Source organism: Emiliania huxleyi (genome assembly GCF_000372725.1).
Source record: "Emiliania huxleyi CCMP1516 chromosome Unknown EMIHUscaffold_123, whole genome shotgun sequence".
NCBI lineage: Eukaryota > Haptophyta > Isochrysidales > Noelaerhabdaceae > Emiliania > Emiliania huxleyi.
Genome location: NW_005201360.1, coordinates 311,879 through 325,285, shown reverse-complemented (window position 1 = coordinate 325,285; position 13,407 = coordinate 311,879). Strand labels below are relative to the sequence as shown.

At 64.7% G+C, this 13,407-nt stretch overlaps 7 protein-coding genes across 7 annotated transcripts; 5 read left to right on the top strand and 2 right to left on the bottom strand.

Moving 5' to 3' along the window:
- Nucleotides 1-3,129: 3,129 nt before the first annotated feature.
- On the top strand, nt 3,130-4,141 carry EMIHUDRAFT_225270 (hypothetical protein; the record flags this gene model as incomplete). The annotated part of the gene is made up of 2 exons (XM_005790060.1): nt 3,130-3,191; nt 3,388-4,141. The coding sequence occupies 2 exons, from the start codon at nt 3,130-3,132 to the stop codon at nt 4,139-4,141; spliced, it is 816 nt and encodes a 271-aa protein (XP_005790117.1).
- A 41-nt stretch (nt 4,142-4,182) lies between these two features.
- On the top strand, nt 4,183-5,773 carry EMIHUDRAFT_225269 (hypothetical protein; the record flags this gene model as incomplete). Its single annotated transcript, XM_005790059.1, has 5 exons — nt 4,183-4,284; nt 4,618-4,753; nt 4,880-5,007; nt 5,126-5,227; nt 5,429-5,773. The coding sequence occupies 5 exons, from the start codon at nt 4,183-4,185 to the stop codon at nt 5,771-5,773; spliced, it is 813 nt and encodes a 270-aa protein (XP_005790116.1).
- Nucleotides 5,774-6,018: 245 nt separating this feature from the next.
- EMIHUDRAFT_225268 (hypothetical protein) lies at nt 6,019-6,256 on the top strand (the record flags this gene model as incomplete). The annotated part of the gene is made up of 2 exons (XM_005790058.1): nt 6,019-6,129; nt 6,164-6,256. 2 exons carry the CDS (start codon nt 6,019-6,021, stop codon nt 6,254-6,256), a joined length of 204 nt encoding a protein of 67 aa, XP_005790115.1.
- A 730-nt stretch (nt 6,257-6,986) lies between these two features.
- EMIHUDRAFT_225267 (hypothetical protein) lies at nt 6,987-7,904 on the bottom strand (the record flags this gene model as incomplete). The annotated part of the gene is made up of 3 exons (XM_005790057.1): nt 6,987-7,169; nt 7,335-7,733; nt 7,860-7,904. 3 exons carry the CDS (start codon nt 7,902-7,904, stop codon nt 6,987-6,989), a joined length of 627 nt encoding a protein of 208 aa, XP_005790114.1.
- A 117-nt stretch (nt 7,905-8,021) lies between these two features.
- On the bottom strand, nt 8,022-9,042 carry EMIHUDRAFT_440331 (hypothetical protein). The gene is made up of 2 exons (XM_005790056.1): nt 8,513-9,042; nt 8,022-8,439 (listed from the first exon to the last, which is right to left on the bottom strand). The coding sequence occupies exons 1-2, from the start codon at nt 9,013-9,015 to the stop codon at nt 8,202-8,204; spliced, it is 741 nt and encodes a 246-aa protein (XP_005790113.1). The 5' UTR covers nt 9,016-9,042; the 3' UTR covers nt 8,022-8,201.
- A 461-nt stretch (nt 9,043-9,503) lies between these two features.
- On the top strand, nt 9,504-10,472 carry EMIHUDRAFT_440329 (hypothetical protein). The gene is made up of 4 exons (XM_005790055.1): nt 9,504-9,701; nt 9,775-9,842; nt 9,921-9,980; nt 10,068-10,472. The coding sequence occupies exons 1-4, from the start codon at nt 9,668-9,670 to the stop codon at nt 10,251-10,253; spliced, it is 348 nt and encodes a 115-aa protein (XP_005790112.1). The 5' UTR covers nt 9,504-9,667; the 3' UTR covers nt 10,254-10,472.
- Nucleotides 10,473-12,227: 1,755 nt separating this feature from the next.
- EMIHUDRAFT_225263 (hypothetical protein) lies at nt 12,228-13,172 on the top strand (the record flags this gene model as incomplete). Its single annotated transcript, XM_005790054.1, has 2 exons — nt 12,228-12,628; nt 13,019-13,172. The coding sequence occupies 2 exons, from the start codon at nt 12,228-12,230 to the stop codon at nt 13,170-13,172; spliced, it is 555 nt and encodes a 184-aa protein (XP_005790111.1).
- Between the last annotated feature and the right edge of the window lie 235 nt (nt 13,173-13,407).

Sequence of the window (13,407 nt, the reverse complement as noted above, 5' to 3'; positions counted from 1 at the left end):
TGGGTCTGCCGTGCACGTATTCCCAGGCGGAGATGAGCTGCGCAACAGGGTGTCTGAGCAAGGTGGCAAGGACGAGGGTGCATCCTCTCTTCGCAAAGACGCGATCTCGCAAGAATGCAAAGCGCAAAGCCGAGCTCGCCCTCGTGTGCATGCCGGGCACATCGCCCACGGGGCCGCTGTGGAAGGAGACAGTCACCCGGAAGTTGAGCCGATACAACATCGCATTGTCCCATCGCAAGAGGTCGTCTGGCAACAAGAAAGTTGCGGGTCCCTTTTTGTCGGACCGATTATTTACCCGCTCAAAGTGCTTCCACATCTGCTCTGGTATCAATCCACGGTGCTGACACCAGTGCGGCCAATCGTTGGGGCTGCGCTTCTTCCACGTCCGGCAGTAGCCGCATGTCCCACGTAGGCAGCACGCGAACTCTGGCTGCGCACCGAGAAAGCACTCCAGCGAGGACCCGGAGGCCTTTGGGAGGTGGTAAAATGCGACGAGGCCACACCGAGGGAGAGGCGTCTGGAGCAGCGAGGTAGCGGCGTCTGGAGGACGTGGAGACGCGGCTCCCGCTTCCACGCAGTGATCTCTATGGCCATTCCATGGTGTCACCATTGACCGAAGCGCTGGATCGACTGCTACCTTCCTCCGCAGACTCGCCGGGTCGTTGAAGATGGCTGGCCATGCACTCGCCACGCCATGTCCCATTTCGAGTGCATGGGCATCGTGCGTCCTCACGCAAGTTCAACACAGTGCAGGTCCCGAATGTACATGAACCACCTCGTCGCGGCCTTCGCTCTCTTTGTGCTCGCACTCCTTGGCGGGTTACTCCCGCTCGCAATGCGTGAGGTGCTCTGCATGTCCGAAGTCGGGCGCGCCGCGCTCCTCTCGGTCGGCGCCTGCTTCTCTGGCGGGCTCCTCGTTGGCGCCTCTCTGCTGCACCTCCTCCCCGAGGCCACCGAGCTCGATGCGATCGTTGCCGGACGGCACGGGTTGCGCCGCCTCCACGGTGGGGACGAGAGGCCCTTCCCGGCCTCGTTCCTCCTCTGCGCCTCAGCCCTGCTCTGCCTGATTGCTGCAGAGTTGGGGCTAGCCAGCTGCGGCTGCGGCGGCGGCCGCCCGAGACAGGCACACGAATCGGACGAGGAGGAGCCCTCGGACGAAGAGGATTGCGAGGCGGGTCACCGCAGGCCATCATACCTAGTCGGAGTAGGGAGCGCAACCTCCTCCGTCTCGGCGCTCGCCACAGTAGCCGCTTTTGGGCTTCACGCGTCCTTTGAGGGCATCGCGATGGGTGTGGTTGCCGACGCTCGGTCTATGATGCTTGCGGTCGGCGCCCACAAGGCATTCGCCGCATTTGCGCTCGGCACCTCAGTCTCCCGCGCCAGGGTTGGAGGGAGGCCGATAGCGGCGGCCAGGGCAAGCGCTGTCATCGTCACTTTTGCGCTGCTCACTCCCGGCGGGATCCTCTTCGGCCGCCAGATCGCCGCCGCCGCCGACCCCGACGGGTGCGGCGTTTGCCCGCGCACGCCTGACGCGTGCCGAGCGCCGAGCCTGTTGCACCTCTTCCGCGCAGGCCGCTGCCCGCGGCCTTCACGGCGCTCGCGGCAGGCACTTTTCTGCACATGGGCGCTGTCGAGATCCTCGCCGATGAGCTTGCTCACAACGAGCACAGCGCCGAGAGCGGCGGGACCCTCGCCCTGCCAAAGGTGTGCGCAGCCTTTTGCGGCCTCGGCGCGATGGCCGTGCTCGCAACATACGTGTGAGATGTCGCGCGTTTTCCGATCCGGCACATCGGCCAGCGGCAGCTGTTTGAGGTTTGTGTGCTCGCTCTGCGAGCTATTTTGACTTTTCGGATACAGTAAACGAGGAGCTCCTAACGCACCGTCGGCTGCCAAGGTGTGTCGGAACTTACAATGCACGTGTCAACTGGGTCAACGAGCGGGGCGAGCGGTACGACCTCACGAGCGCGGACCTTGCCTTGCGGCGGGAACGCGGGATCGAGTGGCTGATAAATATTACTGTAATATCGTGAAATGCGCGCAGCATCTCACGACGCTCTGGAGACCCAACACGCGGACTGTAGCGGTTGTGCGTCGAGGTCAAGTCGTCCACGTCTCTTGACAAGCCCTTCTCCGGGGTGTCCCTCGCTGAGTTCGAGCACGCCCGCCTACTCGAGCCGCTACCCGCTCATCTTTCGCGCGTCCGATATCGGCGTGGGGAGTCCGGGGGTCCGGGCGGCGCGTGCGTGTCGCCACCACACCCTCCGTCGGACCCGCTGCAGCACCTGGTTGGGCGGCGCTTCGCTTCTCCTGGCAGGCCTTGCAGAGCAAGCTTAGGGTACCCCTAGGCTTAAAAGGGTGGGCCCTGGGGCACCTGCGGCTTAAACGGCTTAAAACCTGCCCGGGCAGGTTTTAAGAGCTGCTGGGCCGCCGATTCCTTAAACGGTGTCTTAAAACGCTTAAACGGTGCGGGGGAGAGCTCCCGAGGTCGATGGTCCGGGAGGCTCCCGGTAGACGCCGGAGGCCGGGAAGCTGGCTACAGTCAGCTAGCACGCGCCCCCTATGCGAGTATGGCTTACAGATGTGTCTTCAGAGGCGGTTTTGTTTGTGCCTAATAACGGCGGTATTGGAGAAAACGGCGCGGAACCCAGCCGACGCATGGCCGGTGAGGCCGATTTTCTTGAACGGTCTTAGAAGAGGGATCCCCCCGTGCCTGCAATCTCTTAATGGCAATTTCAGCCCCCAAATCTCCTCATTTCTTAAAAGGTCTTAAAAAAATCCGGCCCTCAGAACCCTAGGGGTACCCTAAGAGAGCAAGGGTCTTGCTTGGAAGGATAGGGGGACAGGTGAACGGGAGTGGGGAGCGCATCGCGACAAGGAGAGGCGCTGGGCAGGGTTAACTAACTCTAAGCGAAGGAAAGGTTGCAAAGAAGGAAAAGCTTCATCTCCAAGATCAGCCGCGTCCGCAAACCAGCAGTGGACTTCCTGTACTCCACTGGCGATCTCTCTTCTCTCTTGGTCTTGCGATCTCTACAGAAAACACTTGAAGATTTTTTGAGCTAGCCTTCGATGTTAGAAGAGAATCCGACTCCGGCTTCGGCTGGTAGTTGACAAGCTGCCGAGCCCAAGTCGATGTTATGGGACAAACGCAAGGGCCAAGCCCAAGGCGGACACACACATGACACATCACTCTCGTGCCCACAGACGACCCGCAAACCCGCCGCCCCCGCGCGCGCCCCGGCCGGCCGAAGCGTCGACCTTCAGTAATTCTTTGATCGAACGCGCGACAGGTGAAAATTCTCTTTCAACAGCGGCTGCTGGTGTCCCGGCGCCAGTCCACCGCCCGCCGAGCAGCCGAGCGCCCACCCGCCGAGCTGCTGCCTAGATGAGCCTGTTCGACCGCATCAAGCCCTACCTCTACTACCGCACCGCGCGCCACGTCCGCGTCGACATCTGGCAAGTCGGCCTCACCAACCGGATTCTGCAGACCGGCATTATAGTTGCCTTCATCGCCACCGTCATCACCTCAAACTCGTGGGCGGCTAGCGAGCGGCCGCTTGGCGTGGTGAACGCGTGGGAGGATGGAGGGCGCTACGGCTTCGCGCCGACTCTCAACCGCTCGAGCGAATACTACTCTTACTGCGCCAGCCCGGATCACAACTACGTCTACTCGTCCAACTATGAGTACATCATGCCCGAGTGCCGCAATCTTCAGCCCGAGGAGATCGTCACGAAAGGTATTGGCTCGATATCCTTCACAACGTCCATCATAGAGACGTACGAGTACTCGTGGGAGTGCGGCAACCAGAGTGCGGCGACGCGCGCCAAAGAAGCCAGCTGTGGCGGCGCGGTTGTGGACCGCACGAACGCGGGTCGGCAGTGCAGCTGCGCCACGAGCCAGACGTACTACGTCAAGGGTGTGGAGGAGCTGCAGGTCGCCTTTGAGCACTCGTACTTCACCAGCGGCTCCTCCCGCATCGACCTGAGCGGCGTGTCCAACCACAAGAGCTGCGCCGACACGCAGGGAGACAAGACCTGCGCCGAGCACCCCCTCTCGACCACGATCACATACCCCAACGGCACGGAGCGGACCTTCCAGGCTGCTGGCGATCGCCTGATGCGTCTCCGCGACCACTCTGATTGAGGAATGAGTCGGGCATTGGTTAGGCGGGCGACCCCATCGTGATGCGTCTCCGCGACTACGTCCTGCTCGCCGAGCTCGACCTCGACGACACCAACACTGACGCCACCCAGGACAGAAGGCCGGGCGACGACGGCTTCCCTCAGGTGTGCGGGGAGAACCCCTCCCCCTCCCCCCACCCACCCACCCCGCCTTGCCCCACCACACTGTGTGAGCGGAGGTGTTTACTTCCCCGCCGCCTCCCCTTCCCTCAGTTCCGCATCACCGGCCTCCGGCTCAACGTCGAGCTCAAGCACAAGACAGCCCCTCGGCGGCGACGACCACAGTGGCCGAGGAGCCTTCCCGGAGCCTTCTCGGAGCCTCCCTGTAGGTACGACAACCTCGACGACGAGCACGCCGAGATCCTCCTTAACCGGCAGGTGGACGCACAGATGCAGGTCGTGCGCGCCGAGGTCGGGTGGGCGGGGATGGGTCCTCAGGTCTGGTTCGCGGAAATGCCGTCTGTCAGCGCCGAGGGCGTCGAGACAGGGGCAAAGGTGATCCGATACCGGCAGGGCGTCGTCATCGAGTTCGTGGCGATGGGCCCGCACTCCCAGATGCCCAACACACCTCTCCGTGTTCCATCCCGTCCGCCGTTGTATCCACACGACACCCGTATTCCCGCCCTGACCTTGGTGTGCCGCCGTTGTATCCACACGACACCCGTATTCCCGCCCTGACCTTGGTGTGTTCACAACGCAGGCTCGCTCTACCATTTCGACTGGAACCACGCCCTCACGACGGTGATCGCCACCGTCGTCTTCTTCCAGCTTCTCTCGCTCCTCATGGACGCTGTCGCCTTCTACTTGCTCCCCAACGGCATCTCGACCGTGCTGCAGGGCAAGCGCTCCGAGAGGATCTCAAAGCGGCAGGCGCGAAAAGCCCCACAAGCGAGTTTAGTGGGAGCGTCGCGCGCGAGCCGGAGCTGATCACCCCAAGATGTTGCAGACGTTTGCGCAGCTCGGCCTCCGTGCGGCAATCGCAGTCGACTGGTACTACAAGTTGGACAAGTCGCAGAACGGCATGATCACCGTCGCAGACATCGTCTCGGTCTTCGCCAGGGCGCGAGCCTCCGCCGCTCCCTGCCGCTCCTCCGTGCCCTCCCTCGCGCCCTCCTCCGTGCCCTCCTTCGCGCCCCTCCAACGCACACCTCTCCGACGCAACACCGACGCACAGTCTCTCCGACGCGCACCTCCCGCCCTCTGCCCACATCGGCGCCCCGTGCTCCGGCAGGTGCCCGGCCTGGACCAGGAGAAGGCGCTCATGCTGGCGCGCACGATCCTGCGCAAGAGCAAGAAGAGCGACCGACTGCTCGACTTCAAGGAGTTCATGGACATCCTCGAGGGCGGCGACTCGCTCAACTTCCAGCACTTCCTCGACGTTGTTCACACCACGGGCAAGATCGATAAGCTCGACCAGGAGGACGTGGCAGAGGCGCAAGCGGCGTTTCGCAGGTCGGCCGAGGAAGGGTCGGCAGAGGCGCCTCGCAGGTCGGCTAGCGGCGTTTCGCAGGCGGCAGACGCAGCGTTGGTGCAAGCGAGGCCGGCGACGGGGTCGGCAGAGGAGGCGAGGGCCCGCCCGCCGCCCAGCCGCTAGAGCCCTCCCCCTCCGAGAATGTGCCGACTCTGTGGGGGGCCGTGTGTCACTCATAGGAGGCTGCAATCGTCGTGCAGCTCCCCGAGGCGACCGCCGCCGCCGCCGCCACAGCCGCCGCCGCCGCCGCCGCCTCCGCCGCTGCCTCTGCTACCGCCGCATCGCCCGGCCGAGCCGCTGTCTACCCCGGCCAGCCCACCCAAGAGAAGCCGGCGGTGTATCAGCCGCCTCCTGCACGCACCGAGCGCATGCAGATCACGCTGCCTGCGGGCGCGGCGGCGGGAACGCCCGTGCACGTCGCCACCTCCTCGGGCGGCGAGTTTGAGATTGTCGTGCCGGAGGGGTGCGGGCCGGGCCAGGTGCTCGAGTTCGACTTGCCCGCGCCTCCGCTAGCCACGCAATCGGTTTGACCCCGCGCTTGGCGGCGGGGCCGTCTCGCTCGTCTCGTGCCTTATCCGACCCTCGTGGCCGTCGGCCTTCTTCTGATCTCGCGTGCGGCGGCGCGCGAGCGAGCCCCACGATGCGCCCACGCTTCGAAAAGTCGCCCGCACGAAGGTTCACAGGCTCTTGTGGAGGAACGTTCTGACACACCCCTCTGGCTCTGCGTGCGGCGCCGCCGGCCCCGCGCCCGGCCGGCTCTGCGTGACTCTACTCTTTGCCTCTCTTCTCGCGCTGTAGTCCGCATCTGTACAACGTGACTCTAGAATGTCTCTGTCAAGTGTCATGATATTGTATCTCATTTTTATTTATTCTGTAGTCACGCAGTCACGAGATGCATAAGTCTGTAGTTTAAATTGATGTGGGGACCAGTTAGTTCAAAAGACAAATCGCCGACCGCGCATTCAGTACATCCGATCGATCCGAGGTTGGGCTCTGCGAGCGAGTGCTCTTTGTAGCTACTTTGAGTTTGACCGCGGCGCCGGCCGCGCGCGCAGAGCACTCGACATAGACTTGGCCCGTACTTTTATCGTGAGTGATAAAAAACGCCACCAGGCTCCACTGACGGTCAACAGTGCCACTGTGCGAGCTCGACCGGAGGACCCCGGACGTGATGCGCGCTGTGCTCCACGACAACGCTGTGTCCGCTCACACAACAAAGTACTGTGTCTGTGAGCGCTCATCGAGGACACCGTCGCTCTGTGCGGGGAGAAGAGAACTTGTAGGGGTCGGGTGCCGCGGCATTATATTTCTACAGCAAACACATAGTTCTAAGTATCTACTTCCAGTGCTGCTGGCTGATGCGCTTGGTGCCCCACTGCGCCGCGGCCGGCACGGCGGACGCCGGGGCGTCGGCCGGCTCCTCGTCAAGCGCGGGGCGGGCGGGCATGCACTTCGGCGGGGCGGGCAGGAGGTTCGAGAAGGCCTTGGACAGCTTCTGGATCAGCGTCGGCGGCTCCTCCTCCTCCTCCTCGGGAGCGACCGCGGGCGCCGCCTCGACCGCCGCCTCGGGCGCTGTCTCGGGAGCAGCCTCAGGCGCAGCCTCGGCCGCAGGCTCCGGAGCCGCGGCCTCGGCCTCGGCCGCCTCGGCCGCCGCCGCGTGGCTGTAGGCGAGCCGTGCCTCAACCTCAGCAAGCTCCTCTGGCGTGACGCTCATCTCGCGGGCGAGGCCCGCCTCTCCCGCCGACAGGGCGTATGCCCGCCACTCGACGCGAGCCTCCTCTTGCTCGGCGTCGTCCCTCTCGGCGACCGCATCGACCGCCTCAATCAGCGCACGTGCGACCGGCTGCTCCGTCTCCGCCGCAGGCGCGTCGGCCTCCGCCGTCTCGACCGCCTCGGTCTCCTCGACAGCAGGCTCAGACTTGCGGCCCGAGAGGTAGTCGACCACCTGGCCCAGGATGGAGGACGACTTGACCGGCTCGGTCGGCGGAGGCATCTCGTCGGCCGCCTCGGCAGTTCCCTCCTCAGCTGCAATCTCCTCGGCCGCGGCCTCGTCCTTGGGATCCTCTGCAGGCGGCTCCTCTGCCTTGGGCGTCATGGCCGAGGGTGCGGCCGCCGCGTCGGCGGCGTACGTCTCGGCGGGCACGGCGTCGGGCGTGGTGTCGACGGTGGTGGCGTCGGCGCGAGTGTTGATCTGCTCCGGCTGCATCACCGGGTCGGCGATGTTGTTGGTCGACTTGGAGCTGCAGGCACCCATTGCTTCGGTGGTCTGACTTCCTTTTCGCTTGCGTCGTGCGTCCTTGGGAACGTGGACTCTAGCGAGCCGATGTTGCATGTTCCGATCAGTGAATGCGATGGCGAGGGATAGATGATTGTTTGTAGGTGTGTTTAAAGAAGAGACACATCCACGCAAGGAGCGGCGAGTCGCACCTAGCACCTAGCAATCTAGCAATGCTGCAACATTACTTTTTGCTCCGGGCACACCGCCAGCGGCTTCAACCGATGAGCACGCGGCACGGGGGGGGGCCCTCAAGCGCGCGCCTGCGCGGCCTCGCTAGTCGTACCCGTCCACGACGTACACGCGGCCCGCCTGGCGCAGCGCGATGCTGGCCGCCTCGTGCGCGCCCAGCAGGAGGGCGCCGCCCGCACCGAGGACGATGATGGCGCCGAGCGTGGCGAAAATCTCGATCGAGGCGCCGTCCGCCAGCGAGGCGAGGCGGGCGAGGCCGAGGAGGCAGGCTGTGAGGGTAATGACTCCGAGCGCGGCGAAGGCGTCCGACTCGCCGCTCAGCCTGAAACAAAGTGGGGCCGGGCGGTGGGGGCGTGTCTGAGAGGCGCGTCTGAACGTCTAAGAGGAGCGCACACCGATACACTTCCCCGTCGAGCACCGCCCGCTCGATCGCCTTGTCCGCCACCGCCTCGGACTCTGTGAAGTAGTACGTGGAGTCCCCCTGCCGGCTGCACACCTTTGTGCTGCGCAGCTGGTGGGCAAACGGATCGCCGCCCTTGGAGTAGTTGGCGAGGATCGTTCGGGCGGAGCCACACTCGCGGACCTCGTCGGAGAAGCGCCGCGCCTTGGCCGCGTCGGTCGCGTCTCCCTGCAGGATCTTGGGGCTCTGGTGGAGCGCCTCGTTTGGGCTGTAGCCGCAAAGCGCCGTCCACGCCTCATTCAGTGCGATGATGCGGCCCTCGCCGTCAACCACGATTGCAGCCGTCGGGGAGCCGCGGGCTGTGGAGAGCATTCGGTCATACAGCCCCTCGTCGGACATGTGCAGCTTGGAGAGGACGGGACCGACCGTCCAGCCGTCCACCTCGGTCTCGTAAGCCGGCATGCCCCGGCAGTCGTACGGGAGCTTCATGGCCTCCATGCTCGCAGAGAGAGAGGGCGGAGAGAGCTTCGGCTTGCCCCCGGCGCCGGAACACTTGATTGAGGAAATCTAGCTATCACGCTTCCTGTGAACACTTGGTGCCGGCCCAAAAGACAAAAAGGGAGAAGGGCTTTTTAGCCGCTTGGTTCGCCAACTCGGCTGCACGCAAATCGGCCAGGGGCGTAAAGACTAGGGGGTCGTTGTTCACTCTCTGAGGCCTCAGACCCCCCTCCGAGGACGGGTCGGCGGTTACTCGATCGTGTTCGACGATGTCGAACATTGTTCGACATCGTCGAACACAAGTGGAGAATGGCCGTAGATCCTCTCCACGAGCGATTGAGAAGACGTACCAAGTATCGATTCTGTATAGAATTGCAAGGCGCACACGCTGGTGCAGGCGGCGAGTCGTCGATCCGACTCGTTCCGACGTGAAGTCGCCGTGAAGGTTTGCAAACAGGGCCATTTTTGCCACATTTTGCCCTCTCGCGCGATCTTCTCGCGTCGGCAAGCGCGCGGGCCAGGATGGGCGAGCCGGTCCCGCCACGCTGGACGGGCCAGCGGCTGGCACGCGCCGGCCACCCCGGCGGCGCGGCGGCCTCATCGCGCTCGTCGTCTGCGAGGCCACCGCTCGGCGTCGCCGCGTCCGACGGCGATGGCGCTTGGCTGTGAGGTGGGATGGCGGCATGGTGCGCGCGGACGTGGGGGTGGTGCGGGATGCGCGTGTCAGCAAGCATAGTTTCACCTCTACCCACCCCGCAGGCGCGCCGACGTGCTGCCCGAGCGCGTTTGGAGGCAGCAGCTGCTCCTCGCGAGGCGCCTTCGGAGGGGTGCCACACCCCTTTCCCAGCCGCGCGCGAGTTGAGCTCCGATTTGCGCTTTTTTTCGCACACGCCCGACGCTAGTAGGTGAGGACCGACCATCCTCCGCTAGCAGGGCTTCGTCGGGCGCGTCTTCGTCGAGCGGTGGTGCATCTCCCATGCTCCCACCCGCGCCCTCCTGGCAGCCCGCCCGCGGCCCACACCGACGCCCTCACGTGCTCACCCTAGTCGTAGGTGCGGTTTTTTTGCGTGCCCCCCGTCGATACGGGGCGCTGGGCGATGGCTGGGCTTGTCGCCGGGCGAGCTAGCCCCTCAGCCGGCCGCGGAGCGGAGGTGCGAAATCGAGTCGGCGCGGCCCCTGCGCGCAGCCTGTCCGGCCGGCGCGCGCATGGTTCCGTAGCCCGTCTAGTGCCTCACTGACCGACTCCAGCGCCACGGTGTACGTGGCCGGTGTGGTACTGGGGCTGGGCAGCCTTGGGGCCGGCGGAGACCGCCGTCTAGCGGTCGCACTAGTCTCTTTTCGTTGTTCGACCTGTTTGTTCGACGGTTGTTCGACCATACTTTGAGCCTTAATTATTAATTCATGTTTGGGTCCCTGAGGTCGATACTAGCGTCTGTAACTTGCCACAAGCGTGCTTTACAAAAGTCCAGCGGAGCGGGACTCGCAGAACGGCCGTCCGCGCGCGCTGTGAACAGTGCCATGGTCGAACGTTGTTCGACGACGTCGAACACGTAGCGAAAGAGAGACCGTCGGACCCCAGGCTTGGTTGGCGGCACAGAGGGTTTGACTCTGACTCTGTGCCGCCTCTGTGGTCTCTCTTGGCTGATTTTGGCCTCAGAGGGTCCCTGGCCGAGGGTCTGTCTTGGCGCGGCACAGAGGGCTTTGACCTCAGGAGGGTTGCCCCCTCACGGCAGAGAGAGGCGAGAGCCCCGGGCGGAGGCCGGAGCTGCCTAGCCCTCCACGAATGGCGCTGACCAGTGAGGGCGGGGAGGGGTGGTAGCATGACTTTAAGCAGCGAGCATGACCAAGGCGCTACGCTATGCTCGAGCGCCCGGCACCACACACGCTTACTGACTGCTGCTGCAGGCTCACAGCGCCCGCGCCGAGCCCTGCGCGACAGCTTCGCGCGGCCCGCGGCGCCGACCCGTCAACTTGAGGATGTGCTTGGAGCGGCCGCCCGAGGAGGAGGTAGTGATCTCCACGTCCGTCCCCTGCTCCAGCTTGGCCATGAGGCGCCACGGCGTCCGCGTCGCGCGTGAACTCGAACTTGAGGTATCCGAAAAATGGAAACTGGGGGGGTTCTCTCTGCTTGGTGGGGGATCACGACAGACTTTTGAAATACCGCTGAAAAAACCCTCTGAGGAGCGGCCTCGCGGGGCTTGCCTTGGCGTCTCAGAGGGTCCCCGTAGCCTCAGAGGCTGCGCCGAGAGAGGCTGGCTTGGCGGCACAGGCCTTCAGAGGGTCGGCCCAGGCACCCTCTGAGCCGCTCGTAGATGGCCTCTCTTGGCACAGAGGGTACCCTCTGTGAGACGAGCAGATCTGGGCCGCCTTGCCTCACCCCTCAACCCGGCACAACCCCCCCCCCCCCCCCCCTCTGATACAACCCCCTAGGTGCGTAAAGAGAAGTTGCTGACGTCCGCCTCGATGAAAAGAAGAAAGAAAACAGACGAGCCGAAGGAGGGCCCCGGCCGCGCATGTGCTTTCTGCTAGTCCGTATTAGGTAGGTAGGTAGGGAGAGAGGTACTAGGTAGGAAGGAAGGTGAAGAACAGCCAGGCTCGGACTGGACACCAACGCGGTATGGGTGGACGCTGGACAGATGATGACGACACGCACGAGCGACACACAGACACAAACAGGCTCACAAGACACAATAAATAAATAAATAGAGCAGTCATCTCCCGTAGAGATGGGCAACGCACGAACACAGAGGTACAGTGCGCACCCCGCCCCGCTCACAGGGCGTGCATCACACAGGTGGACTGTGTGACTCCTCGGGTTTCTGGGGACTCTTGACAGAGGTGTCGGACGGTTCCGACATGACCGGCGGGCAGTTCGGGCTCAAGTGAGGGCCGCGGTCGCGGTCGCGGCCAGCGCGCCGGGCCTGGCTAGGGCTGCCGGGAGTGAGTGATCTCGATCCACGCTCCGGAGCGCGCGTGGTGCTTGAGCAGCCGGGCGGTTGCCGCGGCCACCTCAAACGGCAGCTCGTCGAGCCACTCGGCAAAGGTGCCCTCCTCTTGCGCCGCAGCACACAGTCTGCGGTTGTGAGCATTCCCAGACTTCTGCTGTGAGAGGGGCTTGTATTCGTAGAATTCTTCTGTCGATTGTTGGTAGCCCTGCGTCGCGACGGCCAGTGCATTAGAGCATACTCGAGTCACGGTTATAGTTTGCATATATGACGGCCATCGCCGCGCTCGACGTCGCCGCGCTCAAGGCGGAGTGCCGGCGCCGCCGCATCGACATCTCGTGCCTTCTGGAGAAGAGCGAGCTCCAGGCGGCGCTCCTCTCGGCGCGCTACTACGAGGACCCTGAGCAGGACGTCGCGTGCGCCGTCTGTGGCGAGTTTGACGACGAGGAGGGCAACGACCTGCTGCTGTGCGATGGGGCGGGCTGCCGCGCCGCGCACCACCTCCGCTGCCTCTCACCACCGCTGCTATCCGTGCCGGCCGGGTGCTGGCTCTGCCCGCGCTGCACGGATAAGTCCGATCGGCCGGTGGATCGGATGCCACTGGGCGAGGTCAAGGCGGAGCTGCTGCGGCGCGGCGTGCGCACAGCGGGGCTGCTCGAGAAGCATGAGTTCTGCGATGCGCTCTGTGCCGCGCGGGCGGCGGCAGAGAGGCCGGGAGGCGGCGGCGGCGGCGGAGGAGAGGAGGCTGCGGCAGCTGCCAAGGCACCGCCTCCCAAGGCAGCCAGGCCGGCTAGGCCGGCCAAGGCGACGGAGCGCTGCAGCGGCGGCGCTCCGCGACGGAAGGCTCGGGTGCGGCGCGTGGACGACGACCGCTCCAGCGGGGAGGAGGAGGGGGAGGGGCAGGGGCGCGCTGCGGCGCCCTTGAAGCGCCATCGGGCGGGCGCACGGGCTGAGCGGGCCGTGCCGAGCGGCGAAGCGGCGAGGAGAGGAGGGGAGGGGTCGGCGGCGGCGGCGGGGGGGAGGAGTGAACTTGGTGGGGCGGTCGCGCGGATTGTCAGGGAGAGCGATCTCGACCTGCTGACACCGCGACTCGTGCGGGCGGCGGTCGAGGAGCGGCTCGGCCTGCCGGCGGGCAGCCTCAAGGCGGAGAGGGAGCAGATCGCGCAGCACATCGACCGAGCACTGAGGGAGCTGCGCGGTGAGAGGGGCTGATGGCGAGCCGCCCGGCCGCTGCGCGCTGGAGGTTCTGGGAGCTGTGGCATGCGAGGTGAAATGCGAATAACATAACAACACGCGCCTCCCTCAAGTGTGCTCTGGTAGTACTGACGGAGCGCAGAAAAAAAAGAGAGATCCTCTAGGTCGCACCCTCAACGAGACAGTGTGGGATGTCCGGGGGCTCTGCTCACGGCCACGCTGGCCGATCGCTCTGTGCCCGTGTGCGTGCGCG

Bases quoted from the DNA above. Each gene is read 5' to 3' on its own strand.
- EMIHUDRAFT_440331 (XM_005790056.1), bottom strand. From the start codon at position 9,015: ATGGAGGCCATGAAGCTCCCGTACGACTGCCGGGGCATGCCGGCTTAC. The intron at 8,440-8,512 runs GTGTGCGCTCCT...ACTTTGTTTCAG, and splicing joins CTCGACGGGGAAGTGTATCG to GCTGAGCGGCGAGTCGGACG.
- EMIHUDRAFT_440329 (XM_005790055.1), top strand. From the start codon at position 9,668: ATGGCGCTTGGCTGTGAGGTGGGATGGCGGCATG. The intron at 9,702-9,774 runs GTGCGCGCGGAC...CCCACCCCGCAG, and splicing joins TGAGGTGGGATGGCGGCATG to GCGCGCCGACGTGCTGCCCG. The intron at 9,843-9,920 runs GTGCCACACCCC...CGACGCTAGTAG, and splicing joins CGCGAGGCGCCTTCGGAGGG to GTGAGGACCGACCATCCTCC.